At 41.4% G+C, this 27,658-nt stretch overlaps 1 protein-coding gene across 1 annotated transcript in view; it reads left to right on the plus strand.

Moving 5' to 3' along the window:
* dnah1 (dynein, axonemal, heavy chain 1) overlaps positions 1–27,658 on the plus strand; it is a 392,016-nt gene that overhangs the window by 102,408 nt on the left and 261,950 nt on the right. Inside the window, exons 20-24 of the mRNA XM_059649497.1 lie at positions 10,481–10,734; positions 19,567–19,779; positions 20,023–20,187; positions 25,040–25,161; positions 26,698–26,803. Of these exons, the coding sequence (XP_059505480.1) occupies positions 10,481–10,734; positions 19,567–19,779; positions 20,023–20,187; positions 25,040–25,161; positions 26,698–26,803 (860 nt within the window). The remainder of the gene's footprint in view (positions 1–10,480; positions 10,735–19,566; positions 19,780–20,022; positions 20,188–25,039; positions 25,162–26,697; positions 26,804–27,658) is intronic.

Here is a 27,658-nt window from a genome sequence, read left to right on the forward strand (position 1 = left end):
AATTCTGATGATCCAATTAATTTTTGTTGAAAAAATTGATTTTCCAAATATAAAGCTGAGTATTGCTAAAAAAGACACATTTTGTTGAAGCTTTTCAACTGATACGCATCAGGCCAATGCTCAAGATGCCTTGAATCAGAAAGATTTAAGATAATTACGAAAAAGGACAAAGATGGATCAAAAGTAAAGGTTCTCAACTGTGGGAAAGCTAATTTTAAATGATAAGACAAGATCCGACCAAAGTGGGCTAGGAGCAGGTACTTGTAGGAAAATCCTCATTAGAGGAATGAGAGACATTCAAAAGGGTAATAAATGAGAATGCAGAGCGAATGTATTTCTATAAAGGTGAAAGGTAGGACCAAAAAGTCCTGAGAACCTTGGATGTCAGTGGAAGTTCAGGATTGGATAAGAAACAAATGGAAGCTTATGGAGGATGCTCAAGGATAAAAGCAGAGATGCCCTAGAGGAGCATAGAAAGTGCAGGGAGTTGCTTTAAAAAGAAATTAGGAGAGCATTAGAAAACAATGGCAGGATACCATTAAGGAAAATCCAAAGACATTTTTTTAAGTATATTTGGGGTAAGGAAGTAGCCAGGGAAAAGGTAAGGGCCATTGGGAACCAAAGTAGCAATCTGTGTGTAGAGCTGGAAGATGTGGATGAGATTTTAAATGACTACTTTGCATCTGTATTTAGTGTAGAGAAGATGATGTAGTTACAGAAATCAAGGAGTGGGACTGTGATATACTTGAATGAATTGGTAGTGAGATCAAGGAGGCATTATTAGTTTTAGCTGACTTGAAAGGGAGAAATCTCCAGACTTAAACATGATATGAGATGTATCCTGGGCTGTTCTGGAAGACAAGAGAGGAGATTGCAGAGGTTCTGACATTAATTTTTAAATCTTCTCTGTCTACAAGGTGTGCCAGAAGATTAGAAGACAGCAAATATGGTACCATTATTCAAGAACAGTGGTAGGGATAAACCTGGAAACCACAGACGATTGAACCTAATATCTGTGGTAGAAAAACTATTAGAAAATATTTTGAAGAACACATTTAATCTTCATTTGGAGAGGAAAGGATTGCTCGAGAATACCCATTATGATTTTGTGAGCGGGTGATCACATTTAACAAATTCGATTGAATTTTTCGAGGAGGTGACTAGGTGTGGATGAGGGTAGTGCAGTTGATGTAATCTACATGGACTTCAGTAAGGCTTTTGACAAGGTCTTGCATAGAAAACTGGTTAAGAAGCTAAGAGCTTCTCATTGGCAATTTGGTAAATTGAATCCAAAATTGACTCAGTTGCAGGAAGCAGAAGGTGATGTTTAAAGGTATTTTGTGACTAGAAACCTGTGTTTGATGGTGTACCCACAGGGTTCATTGTTGGATTCCACGTTGTTTGTTGTGTACATTAATGATGTAGACATGAATATAGGAGGTATGATCAGTAAGTTCACAGATGACACAAAGATTAGTGATGTGTGAATGTCAAGGTAAAAGCCTTAGATTGCAGAGTGGTATAGACAGCCTGCTCAAATGAGCTGAACAGTGGCAAATGGAACATAAAGCCAAAAAACTGAGGTGATGAATTTTGATAGGAGTAACAAGTCATGAGCACAGATTAAAAGGAAGAACCTAGGCAGTACAGAATATCAGACAGACGTTGGTGTCCATGTTCATAGATTCTTGAAGGCAGCAGGACGGGTAGACAAAGTGGCTAAGAAGAATCATGGAATATTTTATTACTGAAAGCACTGACCACAAAAAGGACGTTATTTTGGAGCTGTATATAAAGTTACTTAGGCTACAGCTGGAATACCGTGTGCAAATCTGGTCACCACAACATAGGAAGATTGCAAGGGGGGCAGAAAAGGTTCATGAGGATTAGATTAGATTAGATTCCCTCCAGTGTGGAAACAGGCCCTTCGGCCCAACAAGTCCACACCGCCCCTTGGATCACCCACCCAAACCCATCCCCCTATAACCCACACACCCCTGAATACTATGGACAATTTAGCATGGCCAATCCACCTGGCCTGCACATCTTTGGACTGTGGGAGGAAACTGGAGCACCCGGAGGAAACCCACGCAGACACGGGGAGAATGTGCAAACTCCGCACAGACAGTTGCCTGAGGATGGAATCGAACCCAGGTTCCTGGTGCTGTGAGGCTGCAGTGCTAACCTCTGAGCCACCGTGCTATCCACACCAGTCATCAAATATCCATCTTTTCTAATCATACTTTTATTGTCCAGACTTGTCCAGGATATTGTCCAGACTGGAATGATTCAGCTATGCAGAGAGACTAGATAGGCTGGGATTGTTGCCCTTAGAGCTAAAAAGATGGAGGAGCAAACTGATTAAAGTTCTGAGAGGCATAGACAAGCTAGATTGAGAGAAACATGTCCCCTTTGTAGAGGAGTCCGTAACCACAGAGAGCAGATTTATAGCAGCAGGAAGGAAGGAGGTTTAGAGGGTACTTGAGCAAAAAAGGTTCTCCCAGAAGTTTGTAGGTATCTGGATCTCCATACTGCCTAAAACAACAATAAAAGTAGACAAGACATTTAAGAACATTTGAAATACCATAGCATACAAGACTACAGACCAAATGCTGGAAAGTATGATTAGAAAAGAGGGATATTTGATGACTGGTGTGGACACAAAGGGCTGAAGCCTTCTTTCCATGCATAAAAACTCTATGACTCCACCTAATAATTATTTATAAAAGAGCTGGCTGAAGTAGCTGATGGTGAAATGTCAATAGCTGTTATTTGTATGGACTTCCAGAAATAATTTCACAAAGTCCCTCATAAGATTCTTTTGACCTCAGTTGAAATTATTATCAATTTGCTTAAGAAATTGACTGACTGACAGGAGGCAGACAGTAGCGGTAACGGTCAGGTTCTCCAGATTGCAGGACATGACTAATAGTCTTCTGTTAGTATATGTGTCTGGTGCCACATAATTCATGATTAATATTACTGACTTAGATGATTGGATAAGAAGCTACTTACGCATGACAGAAAAATAAATGGCATTATTAGCAGAAAGGGCTGAAGCACAAAATTACAAGGAGATATAAACACATTGAAAAGTGTGACAAATGGATATCAGTGTACAGATATATGCCTAATCCCCATTGGATTAAACAGGACACTTTTTCGATCATGAAGGATAGAAATAGTGGAGATGCAAAGAAATCTGTCAGTCTAGATCCATAGAACATTAAAATGCCACAAGGAAGTACAGAAAATAATCAAAAAGACTAATGCAATGGTAGACTTTAGAGCTCTAGAACAAAAGGAGTAGAAATCATACTTCAGGTTTACAAAGCCATGTGTAGATGACATCTGGAGTATCATGAACATACTCAGCATCCCCACATCTTGGGAATTATATATTGTCCTTGCAGAGAATGCAGCTTAGTTTTATTGATATTTGTATTACAACAGAATTAAATTACAAGGAGTGTTCACACAAGCTAGATCTTACTTCTCAGCATGTAGAACATGAAAGGTTGATTTTGAATGAAGTTTTTAAACTAACAACATTTCTGTGTGGTTCTGGTGTCACATGTATGCCAGACCAGGGAAGATCAACAGATTTTCTTCCCTTTAGGACGTGAGTGAACCAGATAGATTTTTCTGACAATTAACAATGGTTACACTGTTGCTGTTTGGCTAACTTTTCATTGCAAATTTTTATTGAATTCATATTTCACCAACTGCCATGTGGCATACAATACCATGTTCCAAGAGTATTAACCTGCAGCCTCCCTGCTCCACCTCATCCATCCCCATCTGCTGTGGATCTCCTGCATTATTACTGTATCATGAAAGTACCAATGGCTGAAAACTTTACATTAAGAGGCTGTTCCACAACCACTGCGGGTTGGTGCTGGTCCTGATTTCCAGATAGACGTGTTTCCCATCCATTCTTAGATATGCTGTTTGCGCAGCGGCCAAAGAAACTATCATAACTTCTGTGCCTCGATCCATTGGAGACCATTCTGATGACAATGTGTGGCCAATATCAGAAGCAGTTTCTCAGGAACGTGACCATTTAGCTATCGCATCACATAATATATTTGAACAACAAGGAGGGCACTGGGAATCCTCTACAAGGACCTTTAAGCTCCTCATTCATATTACTTACTTGGTTTACAATTTTTACTCTGCTTTTAGTGTCTTCTAGTTTGAAGACAAATAAAAATATTTATTCAACATCTCTGCCATCATGTTATTCTTTACTATAATTTCTCCTTTCTCAGGCCATAAGGGATGAATGTTTGCGTCTGTTAGTTTACACTTTTTGGCATACTTGCACAAGTTTTTACATGTTTTTATGTTTCTTGCTGGGTTACTTTGTTTTTTGTCTTTCTAGCAATTTTTTGATTATCCTTTGCTCGTTCCTGAAACTTTCCCAACTTTGCTATTTTTCATAATATTAAAAAGTTTCTTCTTTCAATCTCATGCTTTAAATGTTCTTGTGGAGTTTTTGTTACTTAGTGAAATTCATTTTTGTTCAGAATTTTGAACTATTTATTTACATGACTGTCACCACTTAATCTATTGTTCTATATTTTAATCTGTTTTCTCAATCCAGCTAGGCCATCTGGGCCCCATACTTATGAGAAATTTTGTTTCAATCTAAATATGTAACCATCAAACCTAATTTAAATGTGGTCATATTATAATAAAATCCTTCGTTATGAAATTATCATATCTTTTTACATGAAACTAGATCCGAAATAGTCTAATGCCTGATTGATTCCATGGCATATTGCTCTATGAAATTGCCTTGAATGTATTCCATGAACTCATCCTCCAGACTGGCTTTGCCTATTGGATTTATTTAATCTATATGAAAATTAATGCCACTCCCAGTTATTGCATTATCTTTATAAATGTCTAGCTTTTTCTTAAATAGAACTCTGTCCAGAGGTATAGATTATTTTGGTGGGCAGTAAACTACTCTACCATTGGTTTCTGTCCTTTGTTATTTCTCAGCTACAACACTGGCATCTACCTGACAATGGAAAATTGCCCAGGTATCTCCTGTACAGGAAAAGCTGGACAAATCCAACACAGCCACTTACCACCCCATCAGTCTATGCTCGATCAACAGTAAAGTGATGGTAGTTGTCATCAACAGCACTATCAAGCAGCACCTGCTCAGCAATAACTTGCTCAATGATGCTCATTTGGAGCATTATTGAGCAAGTTGAAGTTTGGATTCCACCAGGGTCACTCAGCTCCTAACCTCATTACAGCCTTGGTTCAAACATGAATAAAAGATGAATTCCATATGTAAGGTGAAAGTGACTTGCCTTGATATAAAGGCAGCATTTGACAGAGTGTGGCATCAAGGAACACCAACAAAACTGGAGTCAGTAGGTATCGGGGGCAAACTCTCTGCTGGTTGGAGATATACCTGGCACTAGGAAGATGGTAGTGATTGTTGGAGATCAGTCATCTCAGCACCAGGACATCTCTTCAGGAGTTCCTCAGGATTGTGCCGTAAGCCCAACTGTTTTTAGCTGCTTCATCAACAACCTTCCCTCCATCACAAGGTAGGAAGTAGGGATGTCCACCAATGAGGACATAATGTTTAGCACTATTTGTGACTCCTCAGATACTGAAGTAGTCCATGTTCAAATGTAGTAATACCGGGACAGCATCCAGACTTGGGCTGAAAAGTGGTAAGCAGCATTTGTGCCACACAAATGCCAGGCAATGATCATTTTTAATAAGGGACAATCTAACCACCATCCTTTTGCTATTCGATGGTTTTACCATCATTGAATCCTCACGATCAACATCCTGGGCATTACCATTGACTGCAAAGTCAACTGGACTAGTTACATAAATACAGTTGCTACAAAAGTAGGTCAGAAGCTAGGAATACTGCAGCGAGTAACTCACCTCCTGATTCCTCAAAGTGTGTCCTGAATCTACAAGGCACAAGTCAGAAATGTGACAGAATACTCCTCATTTATCTGGATGAGTGCAGCACCAATAACACTCAAGAAGCTTGACATCACTCAGGACAAAGCAGCTCACCAGAATGGCACCACATCCACAAATATCCACTCCCTCCAATAACAGCATTGTGTACCATCTGCAAAATGCACTGAAGAAATTCGCCAAAGATCCATCATACAAACTCAAGACCATTACCACCTAGAACAATAATATAGCAGATACATGGGAACACCAACACCTCCTGTAAGTTCTCCTCCAAGTCACTCATCATCCTGACTTGGAAATATATCGCTACCCTTCATTGTCACAGGGATAAAATCCTGAAATTGCATTCCTAATGGCATTGTAGGTCTACCTACATGGATTATGGCAGTTCAAACAGTCAGCTCGCCAATGCCTTCTTAAGAGCAACTAATGATGCACAAGAAATGCTCACATCCCATGTGTGATTAGAAGGAAATCTCCTTCTAACATAATGGTGTTATTTGATCTCCCAAGCAAAGATCATTTCTTATCACTACACATTAAGTTCAAGTTGTTTCAAGTTTAACAGCACCATACCTCATTCTCTGTCCTGCTTGTCATTTCAAAATGTCAAGTGCACCAGTATATTTAGTTCCCAGTCTGGTTACCTTGCAATCATGTTTCCGTAACTGGTTAAACTCACTGATTCTTTGTTGTTCTTATTTTTAGCAAATTACTTCATCCATTCAGATACAGAGCCTTCCATTTTAACTTTTTTTTACCTGACTCTTTCCTGTTTATTTCCGGCCTTTCCTGCCACACTTTACTACTTTGCTTTATTAACTCTACTTTTATGTTTAAATTTCTAAATTTTGACTTGCCGCTAACTCCTTCCCAATCTTTCATATTAAAGATCTTTCTTCTGCCTGAGTTATTCAGTTCACCAGGACACTAATCAGTTCTTCTCAAAAACTTTAAACACTAATCAGAACTCAGTTTAAAACAAGTCACCAAAGTAAACAGCTTCCTTTTCCCTGGGCATTCTATGAATTCTCTTTAATTCACATATTTACTTCACTGACATGCTTGACTCCATTCCAAATTGTGTATTGTTCAAATATTAATTCCTAAGTTTCTGCATGCTAGTTTTGTTACAACCAAGATTGGAGGGATTTATTGTTTTCTTTTCCAGTTCTGCTCCTAGTGGTGTTCCGCAGGGATCTCGGTGACAGGTGGTGTTCTGCAGAGATCTGTTCTGGGACCTCTGCTCTTTGTGATTTTTGTAAATGACTTGGATGAGGAAGTGGAAGGGTGAGTTAGTAAGTTTGCCGATGACATGAAAGTTGGAGGAGTTGTGGATAGTGTGGAGGTCTGTTGTAGGTTGCAACGGGACATTGACAGGGTGCAAAGCTGGGCAAAGAGGTGGCAGATGGAATTCAACTGGGAAAGCATGTGAAGTAATTCATTTTGGAAGGTCGCATTTGAATGCAGGATACAGGGTTAATGGCAGGATCCTTGGCAGTGTGGAGGAACAGAGGGATCTTGGGGGCCATGTCCATAGATCCCTCAAAGTTGCTACCCAAGTCGATAGGGTTGTTAACAAGGCATATGGTGTGTTGGCTTTCATTAGTAGAGGGAGTGAATTTGAGAGCTGTGAGGTTGTGCTGCATCTCTGTAAAAGCCTGGTTAGACCACACTTGGAATATTGTGTTCAGTTCTGGTTGCATCATTATAGGAAGGATGTGGAAGCTTTAGAGAGGGTGCACAGGAGATTTACCAGGATACTGCCTGGACTGGCGAGCAGATCTTATGAGGAAAGGTTAAGGGAGCTAGGGCTTTTCTCATTGGAGCGAAGAAGGATGAGAGATGGCTTGATAGAAGTGTCCAGGATGATGAGAGGCACAGATAGACTGGATAGCCAGAGACTTTTTCCCAGGGTGGAAATGGCATCACAAGAGGACATAATTTTAAGGTGATTGGAGGAAGGTATAGGGGAGATGCCAGAGGTAGGTTCTTTACACAGAGGGTGGTGGGTGTGTGGAATGCACTGCCAGTGATGGTAGCAGATCCAGATACATGAGGGACATTGAAGCGACTCTTGGATAGGCAGATGGATGATAGTAAAATGAAGGGTATGCAGGATAGTTTGATCTTCGAGTAGAATAACTGGTCGGGCTGAAGGGCCTGTACTGTGCTGTACTGATCTATGTTCCTGCACTGATCACAACAAATGTCAAATTTAACTAGGGTGGTCATTTTTTTTTGTTATTTATTCACTTTGTGGGCATTCCTGGTTGGCCAGCATTTATTGCCAGTCTGTAGTTGCCCTTGAGGAGGTCGGGGTGAGCTACCTTCTTGCACTGCTGCAGTCCTCCTGCTGTGGGTTGACCCACAGTGCCATTAGGGAGGGAATTCCAGGATTTTGTCCCGGCAACACTGGAGAAACAGCAGTACGTTTCCAAGTCAGGATGGTGAGTTGCTTGGAAGGGGAACTTTAACATGGTCTTCCCATGTATCTGCTGCCCTTGTCCTTCCAGATGGAAGTTGTTATGGGTTTGAAAGGTGCTGTCTGAGGATCTTTGGTGATACCCATTGATTCCTGTTTTGCTAGGGCTCCAGGATGCCATAGTCAATGGAATGCAGCTTTGATATCAAGGGCTGTTACTCTCACCTCACCTTTGGAATTTAGCTGTTTTGTCTGTGTTTAAACTAAGGCTGTAATGAGGTCAGGAGTCGAGCGGTCCTGGTAGAACCCAAACTGGGCGTCACTGAGCAGGTTACTGCTGAGAAAGTCCTGCTTGATAGCACTGTTGATGATGACTTTCATCACTATACTGACGATTGACAGTAGTCTAGTGGTAATTAGCTGGGTTGGATCTGATCTTTTTTATGTAGAGGACATACTTGGGCAACTTTCCACATGGTCAGGAGAATGCCAGTTTGTTGTTGGGGCCCGTAGCCTTTGCAATATCCAGTGTCTCCAACCGTTTCTTGATATCACATGGAGTGAATTGAATTGACTAAAGACTGGAATCTGTAATGCCGGGTACCTCTGGAGACAGCCAAGTGGTATCATCCACTTGGCACTTCTAGGTGAAGGTTGTTTCTAAAGCTTCAGCATTATCTTTTGCATTGATGTGCTGGGCACTTCCATCATTGAGGATGAGGGTATTTGTGGAGGTTTCTCCTCAAATCAGTTGTTTAATTGTCCACCACCATTTCATGACTGGATGGGGCAGGACTGCAGAGTTTAGATCTGAACCATTTGTTCTGGGATCATTTAGCTCTGTTAATCATTTGCTGCTTAGGTTGCTTGGCGTGCAAATAGTCCTATTTGATGGCTTCACCAGGTTGATACCTTATCTTTAGGTATGCTTGGTGCTGCTCCAGATATGCCCTCCTGCACTCTCCATTGAACAAGGGTTGATCCCTTGGCACGATGATAATGGTTGATTGGGGAGTAAGCCGGGCCATGAGGTTACAGATTGTGTTGGAGCACAATTCTCCTGCTGTTGATGGTCCACAGTGCCTCATGGATACCCAGCCTTGAGTTGCTAGATCTATTCAAAGTCTGTCCCATTTAGCAATTGCCAATTATATAGGTATCAGACTATGTCAGGTTCAGTATTAAGAAGTTTTCTTCATCAGCAGCAAGTAATCAATGTATTACAACAACAAACTTACTCAAAGATATGAAGATCGACAAACAGTTTGAATTATGCAAAACTATTGTACTCTTTTAAAAACTAACGTATACATCTGTTATTAGGTCTGAAGAGAAACAAAAAATTAAAATTCTGCAGAATGTGAACTTTAAAGTTCTTCAACTGGTAACTAAACTCGTGAAGCAAGGATAAATCATAGATTGTCCCAATTGGTATTCCAATTCCAAGTTATTCTGCATGCATACAAAGCTGATGGCATTGGGTTCTCTTCCAGGAACAATTGTAGTTGGCTGAAATCCATTTGCAACAGATGATGGGGACACTATAAGAAAACCCTGTTCAGGAACACTGCTGTAACACATAAGAATGACTATCAATAGGTTTTCAGCTCAATACTTTGCTGACAGGAGTTGCAAATAGGAAGAAAGAGACAAAGCAATAGGCTGTTGCCTCCCAGTCAGGCACACTCATTGAGTTAAAAAAAAAGCGCTAGTCTTATTTGTCTCACAAAGTTGGCCATGTAACATCTCCTTGAAAGTTCTCCAGACTGTATGACCCTATTTGAGCTCCCTGCTCCTCATGCTGCAACATTATAGCTAATGTACCCAATGCCTTTTCCTTAGCAAAGTGGCCTTTGTTTAAAAGTTCAAGGTATATGTATTATACTCCTATAGTTATTTTATCAAATGGGATATCATTTAGCTTGCCTTTCAGGAAGAGCAACTTAACTTTCGATAAGTAACAATATAAAGCACAGCAGTTTATGGATTTTCTGTTCCTTCCTCTTTTTAGCCTCACTCACAGTATTCAAAAATCTATGAAATACTGTAACCCTTGCTGTCTGACATTTCTTTCACTGTCTACAGGCCTTGCAGAAGTTGCAGTCAAAATCCGATCAATGGTTGAAAGCTTTAAGCCATATATCCCACTGATTCAAGCACTGCGGAATCCTGGCATGCGAAACAGACACTGGGAGATGATATCAGAACAAATCCAAATATCAGTCAAGCCGAAGACTAATCTAACATTTGCCCGGTGTTTGGACATGAATCTTCAAGATCATGTAGAAACCATTTCTAAGGTGGCAGAAGTAGCTGGAAAGGAGTATGCCATAGAACAGGTAGGCATTTCAGAAACCATTTTGGAATTTTATTCTAAATGAAAATCGAATGAACTGCAGATATTGTAGATCAGAAACAAAAGTAGAAATTGCTGGGAAAGCCCAGCAGGTCTGGCAGCATCTGTGGAGAGAAATCACAGTTAACATTTCAAGTCAAGTGTTCAGAACTGTTCTGAGGAAGGGTCACTTGACCCAAATCGTTAAACCTAATTTCTGTCTACAGGTGCTGGCGGACCTGCTGAACTTTTCCAGCAATCTCTACTTTTGTCATTGCTATTTTATACTCTTAATTCACAAAATGTAGTCTTGTAGCATCAGTAAGAATTTAATAAATTGAATTAGAAATGTTATTCCAATCCCAAAATCAAAATATTATCAGTAGCTAATGAGGTTCAAGATGGAAATTGATTTCACATGATGTCCGTTGAGGTTAATCCTAATCCTTTTATAATTTGCTATCTTTATTAATGACTCAGATAAGGATGTGGTGAAACATGATCAGTAAAGTGGCAAATGACAACAACATTTATGCAAGGGTGTGGGCAGCAAAGGAGTGAGATCAAATATAGAAAGACTTTGATGTGCTAGGACAGTGGACTGCACAGCAGTAAATTGGGAGAAATGTAATTACATACATGTTGGTAAGGCTAACGCAAAACATATTTATTTTCAAGGAACACCATTAAGAAAGTATACAAGGGAAAAGATTGTTATGCACAAATTATTGAAGTTTAATGGCTAATGTTGCAGTGAAAGTAATAGAATATTGGAGTCAATGAATAAAACCATTCAGTGTAAATCAATATAGACCATTTTGGGACTATATGGATTGTTAGTCATAGATTCGTACAGTCCCTATAGCGTGGAAACAGGCCCTTAAACCCAACAAATCCACACCAACCCTCAGAGCATCCCACCCAGACCTATCCCTCTATTCTACACATCCGTGAACACTGTGGGCAATTTAGCATGGTCAATCCACCTAGCCTCCACATCTTTGGACTGTGGGAGGAAACCAGAGCACCTGGAGGAAATCCATGCACACATGGGGGAGATTGTGTAAACTCCACGCAGGTGGTCGCCCAAAGGTGAACTCAAACCCAGGTTCCTGGCATTATGAGGCAGCAGTGCTAGTCACTGAGGCACTGTGCCGCACCATTTTTTAATTCACTCATTGGATGTGGGCTTGCATTTATCCCCCATCCCTGGTTACAGTCATAGTCGTGGGGAGGTGATGGCCTAGTGGTATTATTGCTGTCCTGCTAAGCCAGATACCCAGACAACATTCTGGGGACCTGGTTTTGAATCCTGCCATGGCAGTTGGTGGAATTTGAATTCAATAAATATCTGGAAATAAGAATCTAAAAATGACCATGAATCCATTGCCAATTGTCGGAAAAACCCGTCTGTTTCACTAATGTCCTTTAGGGAAGGAAACTGCCATCCTTACCTGGTTTGGCCTATATATGACTCCAGGCCCACAGCAATGTAGTTGACTCTTAATTTGCCGATGGGCAATAAATGCTGCCTAGCCAGCGATGCCCTCATCCTGTGAATGAATAAAGAAGAAAAAACACGTGCAGCACAGAAACATATCCTTCAGTCCACATCATCCACACTGTCCAGGTATCCTAATCCGATGTTCCGAGGAAAAAAGCACCAGCCTATTCACCGTTTCCTATAACTCAAACCCTCCAGTGCCATCAGCGTCTTTGTAAATCTTTTCTGCACCATTTCAAGTTTAACGACATCCTTCCTATAAAAGGGATACCAGAACTGTATACAGTATTCTATAGGTACCTCACCAATATCCTGTACAGCTACAACATGAAATCACAATTCCTTTACTCAGTGCTCTGACCAGTGAAGATGAGTGTACCAAGTGCTTTCTTCATTACCCTGTCCACTGCAACTCCACTTTCAAGGAACTATGCACCTTTACCACGTGGTCTGTTTGCTTCCCCAGGGCCCCACTATTAACTATGTAAGCCCTGCCCTGATTTGGTTTAGTGAAATGCAACACCTCACATTTATTTGAATTAAATTATCTAAATTTATCTAAATTAGTTGCCCTTGAGAAGGTGGAAGTGACCTGTCTTCTTGAACCATGGCAATCCATATGCTGTAGGTAGACCCACAATGCCATTAGGAAGGGAATTTCAGGATTTTGACCCAGCAACACGGAAGGAATGGAGACATATTTCCAAGTCAGAATGGTGAATGATTGGAGAGAAATAAGCAAATGGTAATGTTCTCATGTATCTGTTACCCTCCTCCTTTTAGATTGAAGTGATGTGGGTTAGAAGGTGCCGTCTAAGGATCTTGGGTGAATTTCTGCAGTGCATCTTGTAGACAGTACACACTGCTGCAACTGAGTGTTAGTGGTGGATGGAGTGGATGCTTATGGATATGTTGACAATCGAGTGAGCTGTGTTGCCGTGGATAGCGTCAAGCAGTTTGAGTGTTGTTGGAGCTGTGCTCATCCAACCAAGTGGGGAGCCTTCCATCACACTCCTGACTTGTGTCTTGTAGATATTGGACAGGCTTTGGGGAGTCAGAAGGTGAGTTGTGCACCCAGCCTATTCCTATTCCTATTCCTATTCCTATTCCTACTCACCCATTCCTAACCTGACTTGTTCATGTAGAAACTGCATTTGTCCAGTTAGTTCTGTTGAATTTTTCATCATGATAACCCTCAGGAATGTTGATAGAGGGAAATTCAGTGAAGGTAATGCCTCTGAATGTCAAGGGGTAGTGGTTATATTTCTTTTTATCGGATTTAGTCATTGCTTCGCATTTGTGAGGTGTGAATGTTACTTGCCACTTTTCAGACGAGCCTGGTCGGGTCCTAAAAGATGTAGATTGGGTCTGCATAACTGATGCCAGTTCACGGAAGATCATTCCAAGGTTTTTCCATGCATAGTGATAATGAGAACTGCAGATGCTGGAGAATCCAAGATAATAAAATGTGAGGCTGGATGAACACGGCAGGCCCAGCAGCATCTCAGGAGCACAAAAGCTGACGTTTTGGGCCTAGACCCTTCATCAGAGAGGGGGATGGGGTGAGGGTTCTGGAATAAATAGGGAGAGAGGGGGAGACGGACCGAAGATGGAGAGAAAAGAAGATAGGTGGAGAGGAGAGTATAGGTGGGGAGGTAGGGAGGGGATAGGTCAGTCCAGGGACGGGTCAAGGAGGTGGGATGAGGTTAGTAGGTAGGACCTCCCAGTCGCCAACCATTTCCACTCCCCCTCCCATTCTTTAGATGACATGTCCATCATGGGCCTCCTGCAGTGCCACAATGATGCCACCCGAAGGTTGCAGGAACAGCAACTCATATTCCGCTTGGGAACCCTGCAGCCCAATGGTATCAATGTGGACTTCACCAGCTTCAAAATCTCCCCTTCCCCCACCGCATCCCAAAACCAGTCCAGTTCGTCCCCTCCCCCGACTGCACCACACAACCAGCCCAGCTCTTCCCCTCTACCCACTGCATCCCAAAACCAGTCCAACCTGTCTCTGCCTCCCTAACCGGTTCTTCCTCTCACCCATCCCTTCCTCCCACCCCAAGCCGCACCTCCATCTCCTACCTACTAACCTCATCACACCTCCTTGACCTGTCCGTCTTCCCTGGACTGACCTATCCCCTCCGTACCTCCCCACCTATACTCTCCTCTCCACCTATCTTCTTTTCTCTCCATCTTCGGTCCGCCTCCCCCTCTCTCCCTATTTATTCCAGAATCCTCACCCCATCCCCCTCTCTGATGAAGGGTCTAGGCCCAAAACGTCAGCTTTTGTGCTCCTGAGATGCTGCTGTGCCTGCTGTGTTCATCCAGCCTCACATTTTATTGTCTTTTTCCATGCATATATTTCTTCTGAATAATTTGGAGACTGGAACCATGCTTCAAACTTCTGTGCAGGTTTAAAATGAATTATTCCATTCTATTCCTCTTAAAATATACTCTATTGCCAAAAAATATTGCAATGCACCAAAACCCAATGAAACCACCTCTATTTCTTTGAAATGTTTTAGTGCCTAATTTAGTCACAATCTGGAAGGTAGCTTTTCAGAGCAACATTATCGCATGCCAAAGATTTCACTTCTTCAACATTTTTTGAGTTAAATCTCTGTAAAAGTGGCAATCTTCAATGTTTACTTTAGATTTTTTTTTAACTTCCTTGATGTTTCACTTTCTAAAAATCAGAAATTCAAGTATAATGGATTCAAAATAAATCCAATAAAATTGATGCAAGAATAACTTTGCAATTCTAATCTCTGGTACTATTTTAGGGCATACATCAGTATGAGACAGAATCAGAGTCTGAATATGGTTCAAAATGTGGAGGTCCCACTGTTGGACTAGGTGGACAAGGTCAGAAATCATACGACACCAGGTTATAGTCCAACGGGTTTATTTGAAAACACAAACTTTTGGAGCATAGCCCCTTCATCAGGTGAAGTGAGAAGTCTCCCTTCAACTGACAAAGGGGCTATGTTCCAAAAGCTTGTGTTTTCAAATAAACCTGTTGGATTATAACCTTGTTCTCATGTGATTTCTGTCACGGTTCAAAATCATGAGCCAGCGAACATGTTCAATGATGTTACAAAAACATGATGGGGATAGATAAAATAAAGCAGATATAATTTCAGGCAGAATAAAATATGAGGCTGGATGAACACAGCAGGCCAAGCAGCATCTCAGGAGCACAAAAGCTGACGTTTCGGGCCTAGACCCTTCATCAGAGCCTCTGATGAAGGGTCTAGGCCCGAAACGTCAGCTTTTGTGCTCCTGAGATGCTGCATGGCCTGCTGTGTTCATCCAGCCTCACATTTTATTATCTTGGAATCTCCAGCATCTGCAGTTCCCATTATCTATAATTTCAGGCAGTTTAGTCAGTTTAGCAGGCATATGGCATAAGAAATTTAAATTATGTAGGTGGAAATTATTTTGGGGTACATGACATGCCTCTGTGATGTCAGAGATAACAAGGTGTAGAGCTGGATGAACACAGCAGGCCAAGCAGCATCAGAGGAGCAGGAAAGCTGATGATTTGGATCTAGACCCTTCTTCAGAAATGGGGGAGGAGAAGGAGATTCAGAAATAAATAGGAAGAGAGGAGGAGGCGGATGGAAGATGGATAAAAGAGAAGATAGGTGGAGAGGAGATAGGTCAAAGAGGCCGGGATGGAGCCAGTAAAGGTGAATGTAAATTGGGAGTTAGGGTGGGGATAGGTCAATCCAGGGAGGATGGACAGGTCAAGGAGGTGGGATGAGGCTGGTAGGTAGGAGGTGGGGATGGGGCTTGAGGTGGGAAGAGTGGATAGGTGGAAGGAAGGTCAGACAGGTTAAAGAGGCAGGGACAAGCTGGGCTGGTTTTGGGATGCAGCCAGGGGAGGGAAGACTCTGAAGCTTGTGAAGTCCACATTGGGCTGCAGGGTTCCCAAGCAAGATATGAGGTGCTGCTCCTGCAACCTTCAGGTGGCATCAATATGACACTGCAGGACGCCCAGGATGGACATGTCATCCTAGGAGTGGGAGGGGGTGTTGAAATCTTTCACGACTGGGAGGTGCAGTCGTTTGTCACGAACTGGGTGTAGGTGTTCCACAAAGCCTCCGCTTGGTATCCCCGTAGTAGAGGAGGCCACATTGGGAACAGCGGATACAGTATACCACGTTAGCAGATGTACAGGTTAACACCTGCTTGATGTGGAAGGTCTTCTTGGGGCCTGGGGTGGGGGTGAGTGGGGAGGTGTAGGGGCAGATGTTGCATTTACTGCGGTTGCAATGAAAAGTGCCGTGGGTGGTGGGGCTGGTGGGGAGTGTGGAGTGGACAAGGGACTCATGGAGAGAGTGGCTCCTCCGGAAGGCAGATAAGGGTGGGGAGGGAAAAATGTCTTTGATAGTGGGGTCAGATTGCAGATGGCGGAAGTGCTGGAGGATGATGCGTTGGATCCAGAGGTTGCTGGGGTGGGATGTGAGGACGAGGGGGATTCTGTTTTGGTTGTTATTGTGGAGAGGGGGTGTGATCGTACTTGATAAAGGAAGGCTATTTGGCTTGTTGATGTATGCAGCATTAAAATTTGTCCATTGCAGTGTAAACAAAATCGATGTGATGTCACTTTTCTTTCAGACCTTGCAAAACATTAAATGTCAAATCTTCTCTATCTTGTGCTCTACGCCAATATTGCTGTTACTTTGAGATATCAGTTAGGAGTATCTCAGATTGTGGGTGTCTGCCTATTCCCTCTCCCTGGAGTTTCTGGCTCCTTATCTCCAAGTAAGGTTCCTCAATTCTTGATGTTCAACAATACTGCTCTATTTACAACTGTACATAGTAGAATATCAAATACAGGTTTCTAGTGTAATGTCTGAGACCTCTCCCTTTGCATGCTTATTCTTAACTGCTGTTTTCCCTCTTACTGGTATCAAATTCATGTGATTAGTTTAAATCACCATGATTTACATGACTCTTATTAAATAAAAAACACGTGGATTATTATTATCACTTGTTATCGCAGAGCACTGAGTTAAATGTTTTGATGAGACATTGTGCAGTCAAAAGCTGATGAATGTGAACACAGAAACTCTTGTTGTATTGTGAGAACTTTACGAGAGTCTATGGCTCTGTCAAGTAGCATGGAGGCATCCAGCATAACATTGCATCACGTTTTGCAGAGTTGGGACCATTCTGTTCCAATGTGAATGTGGTGGCTAACTTGATTTTCGCACTTGTGGGCACATGGGTTTCCTCCAGATGCTCCGATTTCCTCCCACAGTCCAAAGATGTGCAGGCTAGGTGGATTGGCTATGCTAAATTGCTGATGGTGTTCAGGGGTGTGGGGGTTATGGGGGATGGGTCTGGGTGGGATGCTCCATGGGCGGTGTGGACTTGTTGGGCCGAACGGCCTGTTTCCACACTGTAGGGAATCTAACCTAATCTAACTGTGATGTAGCATCTGATACTTAATGTCTTCATAGAATTAGAGAATGATTCTGCCTGATAAAAGAAGGCTATTTGGCTTGTTGACCTATGCGGAATTAAAATTTGCCCATTGCAGTGTAAACAAAATCGAAAGTATCTGAGTGCTGCAGTGGAAACTCAACTGTTGTTACTTGCTGCCAACATGCCTGCCGATACCATTGTTCAAAAAGACCAGCAGTGTTTCATTGCAATGTAACAACCTGTTGATAATGAAGAGGATCTTTTTGACTGCAGGAAGATAGCAATGGTTGAGTTAATGGGGCAGTGAAATTAGCAAATGGAATTTAATGCAAGGATTGAGAGGTTATACACTTGGGGAGGGTAAATAAAGCGAAGGATTTCACAATATAAACAGGAAGACATTGAGATGGGTAGAAGATGTAAAGGACCTAGTAATACGTGTTCATCATGGGATACATAACCAAAAATTCCCAAGGTGGCAGGTCAGGCAGATAAAGAAGACATATTGTATGTTTTTCTTCATTGATGAGGTTTTGGATAGAAGAGCAGGCATATAATGCTGGAACTGTATAAAGACGCTGGTTAGCTATGGCTGGAACTCTGTGTACAGTTCTGATTACCGCAACACTGAGGGCATAATTTCTGTAGAAAAAGTACAGAGAAGATTTACAAGAGTGTTACAAAGGCTTGAAAATTACAGGTATGAGGAAAGATTGAATAGGCTACTTTTTTACCTGAGAACAGAGGCTGAGAGGTGACTTAATCAAGATGAACAAAATAATGAGGTCAGGGAAGCCCTGTTTCCCCCAGCAGATAGATCAATTACCTGAGGGCACACTTTTAGGGTGGTTAAGGTGAATAGAGGAGACATGAAGGAAAATGTTTTGGTAGGTGTTCTGGGTTTGCTGCCCAGTTTTTTGACTGAAGCAGAAATCCTGAACTAATTTAAAAACAAAACAGAATCTGCAGCTTGAAGCTGTGACCTGCAAGGAAAGGATCAGGTGCTGGTAAGTTGGTTTAGAATGGACAGCTAATTTATTCATCTGGTGCAGACATGATGGGCTGAATGACCTCTTTGTATTGTAACTTTTCTATATTTTCTGCGGTTTCTCAGATTGTCACTATATACTGTGTGGAAAAGATGGTGGTATTGTACAAGAGGCAGAACACTAAATAGATTCCACTAAGAGACATAGGGAGGAATCCTCTAGGACTCTGAGCAGTGTGAGCTATGGAAAACATATAGTATTGTAATTTATCGTTACAAATATTTATGTAAATAAAGTAAAATGTGAATATGTTGCCATAATTAATCTAGTGCTATTTTAATTACAGAATTTTTTAAAAAATGCATACAAAGTTAATACAGATTCTATTTTTTGTTCCAACCAAGGCTTCTTGATTTCATAAGTGGCCACAGGATGCCACTTTACTCCAAATCTGTGAGCGCTGTCCCTGAGGCTGCAATAGCATGGAGAAAAAATGCTGAAGCTCTTCAAAACATACAAAATTCTGATTAGCTGGACAGTCTTAATGCAAGAATGGTGTTCCCTCTGGCCAAGGGGCTCAAGACAAGTGGCCATGATCTCAGGATATGCTGTAAACCATTTCCAACTGAGATGAAGAGAAATGTCTTCACTCAGAGGATGGTAAATCTGTGAAATTTTACCACAGAAGACTATGGAAGCCAAGTCCCAGGATAAATTTAAGAAAGAAATTTCTAGAGTTGAAAGATATCAAGGGGCACAGGGAGAGAGGGAGAATATGGTGTTGATATAAAGGATCAGCTATGATTATATTACACAGCAGAGTGAGATCAGTGGCCATTCCTCCTTTCTTTGCAAATAAAGAGATCTCCCTCTATTAATGTTGATATCTTCTTATTCATAGGCCCTCGATAAGATGGAGGGTGAGTGGGAAGATATTAATTTTGACGTCATGCCATACAAAGAAACTGGAACATTTATTCTGAAAAGTCCAGATGAAGCCTCTCAGTTACTGGATGACCATATTGTCATGACACAGAGCATGTCCTTCTCACCCTTCAAGAAGGCATATGAAGCGAGGATCAGCAGTTGGGAAAACAAGCTGCGCATGACCCAGGTGAGTAAGGATTATTAGGCATGCCATGCAATTTCTGGTTCATATATCAATGTTAAGTAAAATAATACTGAAAAGGAATACTGGAAAACTTGGTCTTCCAACTCTCATAGAAATAAAGTCGTTGATTTAACCTGACCTTTTTATGGGATCTAGTCAAATTAATTCACCTGAGTGAATTCAGCAGTTGTATTTATCACTAACACTGGTAAGGACTACACAATATTGTGCTCCATGTTGTTTCAGGATGTCCTGGATGAGTGGTTATTGTGTCAGAGGTCCTGGCTTTACCTAGAACCTATCTTCAGTTCTGAGGACATCAACAGGCAATTGCCAGTGGAAAGTAAACGATATCATACCATGGAGCGATTATGGATAACTATCATGAAAAATGCAAATGAAAACAGAAAGGTACTGTTTCTATCATACTATTTTTAAAGTCAGAAGTCACACAACACCAGGTTATAGTCCAACAGGTTTATTTGAAATCACTTAAGCTTTTGGAGAGCAGCCCCTTCATCAGGAGCAGTGAGAGAGGAGGGCACATAGACGTAGAGTTTATAGACACAAAGCCAACACATCTGGACATCCCATCGTATCAAGCAATGGGACCCTGTGTGTGAACCTCTCTTGCCATGTTGAGGGCGTCTTGAAACCTTTTGTACAAGGAACCCCCAACTTCTGTTGCAACATAACAGAATTCTTACAGAAACCCAGCACCCACGGACCAGTTGAACTAGGAAGAATCCTCATCACAATGGACATTTCAATGGACTCTATACCAGCATCCCCCACAATAACAGCATTGCTGCAACAGCCTCAGTGCTCAATACCAACAACTGCCATTTTCTAGACGCCATCCTACAACTGATTTGCTTCATCCTCGACAACAAAGTCTTCACCTTCGACTACCAGTTCTTCATTCGGACAAACAAAACAGCCATGGGGACCAAATTTGCACCCCAATATGCCAATATTTTCAAGCACAAGTTCAAACAAGACTTCTTTGCTGCGCAGGACCTCTGACCAATGCTATACACCAGATCCATTGATGACATTTTTTTCCTTCGGACTCATGGCGAGGAACCACTGAAACAACCGCATTGCAATATCACCAAGTTTCATCCCACCATCAGACTTATGTGGACTACCTCTTCAAACTCAGTCTCATTCTTGGACACATGTATCTCCATCAAGGACGGACACCTCAGTACCTCACTCTACCGCAAACCCACAAATAACTTTGTGATGTTGCACTTCTCTAGCTTCTGTTGTAAACCTACTAAAGATGCCATTCCCTATGGACAAGCCGTGTGCAAACACGGGATCTGCTCAGATGAGGTGGAATGCAACGGATGCCTGAAGGTTTTGAAAGATGGTGTCATAAGAACAGGATATGATTTTCAACTCGTTCATCGCCAGTTCTGATGTGCCACAGCAAAAAACAGCGCTGACCTCCTCAGAAGACAGACTTAGGATATAACCAATGAAGTACCCTTCATTATCCAGTACTTCCTTGGAGCGAAGGGACTATACCACGTTCTTCACAGCCTTCAACATGTTATCGATGATGATGGGCATCTCACCAAGATCTTCCCTATGCCTCCACTTCTTGCCTTCAAGCAACCACCAAACCTTAAACAGACCATTGTTTCCAGCAAACTACCCAGCCTTCAGGACAACATTGACCGCAATGCCGCACAACCTGGGCATGGCAACCTCTGCAAAACATTTCAGATCATCAACATGGATACTACATCAGATGTGGGAACACCATCCATCATGTACACGGGAGAAACTCATGTGACTTAGCCAATGTTGTCTATCTCATATGCTGCAGGCAAGGATGCCCCAAGGCATTGGTATATTGGCAAGACCATGCAGACACTATGACAATGAACGAATGGACACCGCGCAAGAATTGCTAGACAGGAATATTCCCACCCAGTGAGGAACACTTCAGCAGTCAAGGGCATTCAGCCTCCGATTTTCAGGTAAGTGTCCTCTAAAGCAGACTCCGAGATACACAACAATGTGGAATTGCCAAGCAGAGACTGATAGCCAAGTTCTGTACATATGAAGGCGACCTCTATCATGAACTTGGGTTCATGTTGCAATACAGGTGTCCCCACCACACAGTTCTATTTCTGTAAAATCTCCCTTACTTTCCTTTTTTGACAGCATCACCTTGATAAATTGTTATGCTGACTCTACCTTAATTAGTTGGTACAGTTTGGATTACATATTGCACTCTTTTACACAGACACTATCTCACGCACACACTCTCTCTCACACACATGTGCATACACTCTGTCTCACACAAACAGACACACACACACTCACACAGACCTTGTCTCATACACACTCTCTTACACGCTCACACACCCCCTCTCACACACATATGCTCTCTCACTCATACACCCCCTCTCACACACATATGCTCTCTCACTCATAAGCACACACACACACACACGCGCACACACACACACACACACACACACACACACACACACACACACACACACACACACACACACACACTCTGGACAAGGCCTCACACCTACAATTCAGTGCCTGACCTGAGAAGCCCCCTTTAGTATACGCCTATCGATCTGCCTGATTGTCATGACAGCACAGCACTGACATTGACTTTACTCGCTGTCTAACAGTCTAGGTCACCTGCAGAGACTCACACCAGTTGTATGATCTTTTGATCTCTCTGTCCTTCATCTCTCTGCCTATAAATTCTGTCTGTGTGCTCTCCACTCTCACTGCATCTGATGAAGGGGCTGCACTCCAAAAGCTTATCAAATAAACCTGTTGGATTATAACCTGGCATCATGTGAGTTCTGACTTTGCCCACCCTGGTCCTACACTGGCACCTGCACACCATGCTATTTTTAACAGAATGAATGTCTTTCAGGAATCATGTACTCACTCCTTCATTGGCTTTCTGCACCATGCATCTACCTAAGAAGGCAGATAAGTGCCCTGGTTGATTGTGCAACCACCTGGCTCTTCATTCTAACAGAGGTACCCAGAACATTGCATCTTACAAAACGCCACCCTTCAAACACCTTCTAATTCATTTAGAGACTTGCATGCATCATCCCAATTTCTCACTTACTACCAGAATATTTGTGTTCTAATCTTACTACAAAACCTAAGTTTCTCTATATTTTTCATGCTTGCTTTGGCTGATGCTTCAGATATAAACCCATCACTTTTTTTTAACTTTCTCTTTTCTCCTACTTTTTTTCTCTTTTCACCATCCACCTTTCAGACCCTCTCTTCTGTTATCATGACTCCTTTTATTTCTCCCAAATATGTCTCCCACCCTTTCAGCTCTCCTCAAACTTTCTGCTCTTCTGCCACCATCTCAGGGTCATCTCACTCTTAGATAAGCCCTTAGCTTCTCTTTGCTTTCCTTGGCATATTGCAAAGTGCCCGTCATTGCCTTCTTATGAGTTGTACCCCAAGTGCCCCACATTATTCTTAAATTAACCCTCCCACTCAGCATAGCTGAACATTTTGTGCTTCCTTCCTGTCCCATTCACCCTTCTCAATGCTAGTCCATTGACTCTGCCAGCTTTCACTGCCCTCTCCACAACTCCCTCTGGTGTATACATTCAATTGTGAAGAAGGCCTTTGGCATCCCAGAACTTATTATGGATGACCACGTTGACATCAACATGATTAAAGATTAATAACGTCTTCTCCGTAAATGTATCTTCCACCACTTGCCCTGTCCAAACTGTCTGGTTGGTGTTATGACTCTTTGCAAATCATACCTTGGTCTGTCTCCGATTCTTCTTTCAAAGGGACACTTTCTCCTCCTTTTGACATTTCGCATTATTTCACCCTTCTCACCTCTCATTTAAATTCTTGTTCTCTATGTCCCTTCCAGTACTCTGCCAAATTTCACACTGATGTATCTTCTCTGCTTTCCTCCCTCAGCTCTTGCACTAAGCATCGTCTTATCGTCAATTATTTCATCTTCCATCTCAACTCATCATGCCTATTTCTTTTGAGTTTACATACTTCTAAACTATAAACTACCCACCCCTATTCTCAGCCATTCCTTTGACTTCACCATTTCATTCAATACTTTCCCTGTGTCAATCCAAAATCACTTGCAAATGTCTCTCAACTCTATCTTCTTCCCTGCCTGATTCTCAATAATAAATTCTTTTCACATTCACTAGTGTCACCCAACTGTTTGTCCTCTGTTCTCTGTGATAGAGTGCCGATATAAATCTTCCCAAGACCTCCCTTTCAACTAGTGCTTTCTTTCACCCTGGGCAACCTGGTTCGGCCCCCATCTCTTCTTCCTTAAGATTAAGGGATACAGATATATATGGTTAACGTGCATAGTAGACCATTTGATTAGTCATTCATCATCAGTTCTGGCTACAGCACATAAAGATTGATTGGGTCCTACTTTTTACTTCCAAGACTGTAATGTCTAAATCCCACCATAAAACCCTGTTGACTGTATATCACTATAGCTAATCCCCATTTTTCTCGTCATAACCTACTGCAGCTTTAAAAACTCTTCCAATTTGGATCTCTTGAATTTCCTGTATTACAGATTCCACCACTGGTAACCATATCTTTAGCTGACCAGGCCTTAAACACTGGATTTTTCTTCATACACTTCTCCACCTTTCTTTCCTCCTGTAAATGTTTCCTTTAAGCCTACCTCTTTGACCCAGCTTTTGGCCAACTATCCACTATCTCATTATATGGCTTAGTGGCAGATTTTGTCACATAACGCCTCTGTGAAATGCCTTAGTATATTTTGGTGCTTGAAAGGTACTTTAAAAATCTGAATTGATGTTGTGGAGTGAAGATTCTGGAATTAATTATTGGAATTGATGAAAAGATGGTAGATAGGAGCCAGAGCCTATTCAATACTTGAATTAAAAAGCATTGAACTTGGATCAAATGTACTGAATATCTTCCATCAAACAAAAACTTTGTAACAGGCTGTGAAAATAACCTGGATCAAGACATTGCACGTACATACCAATGGATCTGCAAGGACAATGGCTCTACAGTGCTGTTGTTATGTAAAATAGGCCATAACTGATGAAACATTTTCAATTGGACTTTGAGAAGACTGGAAGATTTGGTTAAAGCAGCCCATTCTGGCAGTCAGAATGAGCAAATTCTGTAGTTGATTGTCACTGCCATTTGCCTTTGTTACCATGGGCTCCGGAGGAGATTGCTTATCGATTGACATCTTAGATTCTTTTAACAGGTTATTGAGACTTGTCCTGAACCAAGGTTACTAGACAACTTACGTGAATGCAACAAACAACTGGATCTTGTACAGAAAGGTCTAAGTGAATATCTGGAGACAAAGAGAGCTTCCTTCCCAAGGTAAGAGGTTAATATTCTTTTCAATGCCAGTTTTGAGTGAAAAAATGTTTCTGGAGTTGATGGCAAAAGAGATTATGTAGTAGAACTTGTGTTTGACTTCTGAGTAAGAGGGGCTAGGTTATGAAACAAAATAAAATGGAATCAGTTTAAGTGGAGAAAATGAAATTAGCTGGGTGAAAGAAAGTGGAAGGCCTCCTTAAAATAGTTTAACAATATCTGTCAATACGAAGAAATTTCAGCAACAAAACTAAGTCTTTCTTTGGAGACCACCCATTTCAACCTAAAACAATTTTTCAAATGTGGTGCAATGACAGCACTATTTCATCTGAGTCATCAGATTGTTGGTTTGAACCCCACTTAAGAGATTAGTTTAAATTTGGGCTGATGGTGCAATTGCATACTGTTCATTTGGATTAGCATCAGTTGTAGCTTTGTTGCTAGGCAGGAGTTTGATGCTTTCATCATTTCTAACCCTAAGAAAGAATCATCAAGAGAGCAGTTAATATCAACCTGTGGCAGCTTTTGTTGATTGATGAAGAGGGTGTGCTTAAAGTGCTCTGTAACCTTTCCAGAATTTGGGCTTTTTCTGTGAACAACAACCTAACTGTTGCCAGGGCAAACAGGTTCAGAAGCTTCTCAATGTCTCAAGGCTCAAAAAGGCAGTTGTGAAGGGATCTCTCAGGGAAATGCAATAATTGTCTTTGTGTAGCAAATATAGACACCATTCTATATTCAGGACGACTCTTCTGTACTCCACTGCCGTACAGATACCTAGCCTACCTCTTTTCTGCATCAGGATTGCTTTGACAAAAACATATATCATGCATTAAATTTCTTTTTAATCCCATGTCTGTGTTTCCTGTCTTCAGAATTCATGGTATGTTAATGTTTAATTGTGTTCAGTTTATTTACAGCCCTGGAATCATAAAGGCTTCAAATAGCCACCCCTTATAACATTTCTCTGCCATTAAACATTAACATTAATGCCCTCGCTATTGTAGGGTAATCAGATTACTCCAAGTGGAGAAGAAGCATTTTTCTACATACAATATATATTATCTTGGAATACGCCAGCCATAAATCATAACATCTTGTTTGGTTTTCCTTCTCCCACCTGTTACCATGCTAATAGCATCAACAAGTTTTTCACCAGATACTGCCAGATTTCCCTCCAGTGTTCCCTCCTCCAAATGTGCAGGTGCAACTTATGTTCATTTGCTCTTTGTATTTGTCCAGAATCATGATATTGCATTTTTTCATATTAAATGGAATCTGTTATTCATAAGCCCATGCCTTGCACAATCAATCCAGACCCCACTGGATTTGCTGTATTCATTTATTTTACTTACACTCCTTCCATACAATGTCACAGAGCAATCAGCTTTGGAGTAGATGTGGGAGGTTAGGGAATAAGTATATAACAATTCCATCTTGGACACCAAAGTAAATACAGCATGTAGATAAGTATGTGTGTTTTATAATTATAAAATTGCACAAAAAGCAGAAATTATACTCTGTAGTGTTTTTTTATTACAGATTCTACTTCCTATCAGATGATGAACTACTTGAGATCTTGTCTCAGACTAAAGATCCTACTGCTGTTCAGCCTCACCTGCGGAAGTGTTTTGAAAATATTGCTCAAGTAAGTCAACAAGACAAAAAAAGGAAGCTAAAGCACAGTGGCTAAGTGCTAAATCTCTACCTCTGGGAATCTCTTTGAGTGGCTGTAGAGTCCCTCTGTAAAATGAATTTAAAGGGTCTTAATCTAGCTTGTGCTGGGCAAGGGAGCACCAAACAAAACATTGCCCATCGTTTTACCTGGCACTAAACATGCTCCGGCACCAAACAATGCCTACCTGGGACTTTTTTTAAAATGCCATTCTATTGCCGTAAGAGCAGCTCTTCTGAGGTTAGGGCTGAAGCAGAGTGGAGGAAGTTTTACTAAGTGACTAAATGTTCCAAGATAATTTAGGAACTCCTGATTATGATGTTTGGTGTTGGAAGTGTTCCAATCACAGCACAAACGTCTGATTATCTTGATGAATAAGCAATATTATAAACGTGTTTTAGTTATAAGCATGAAGAATAACATGAGGAAAGCTTGACTCAATTCCTAGTCAGGGGAACAGACAGCGCAATACTTTTTTAAACTCATTTCCAAAGTTAAAATTTGTAAGGGATAATTCAGAATATATTTTTCAGGGAGATATCTTAGTCCAGCAAAAAGAGTGTGTCCTGACAACTACAGGCCCACCTCCAAACCTTTTATAGGGTCTCTATATTCTCCACCTTCTGAGAGGACAAAAACTGGTCATACTTTATAATGTGGCCTAAGAAAAATTACATTCAAATAGACCAATATTTAATCCTTGTTAGATTCCAAAAATTGCTGATCCTCAAACAGAGCCTCTGTCATTAATAACAACCTTCTGGAAATAGAAACGTTAACAATTCCTTACTCAGGTCAAAACGTGCCCATCAATGCCTCAAAGCTCAG

Source organism: Stegostoma tigrinum, chromosome 11, assembly GCF_030684315.1.
Source record: "Stegostoma tigrinum isolate sSteTig4 chromosome 11, sSteTig4.hap1, whole genome shotgun sequence".
In the NCBI taxonomy this organism is placed as follows: Eukaryota; Metazoa; Chordata; class Chondrichthyes; order Orectolobiformes; family Stegostomatidae; genus Stegostoma; species Stegostoma tigrinum.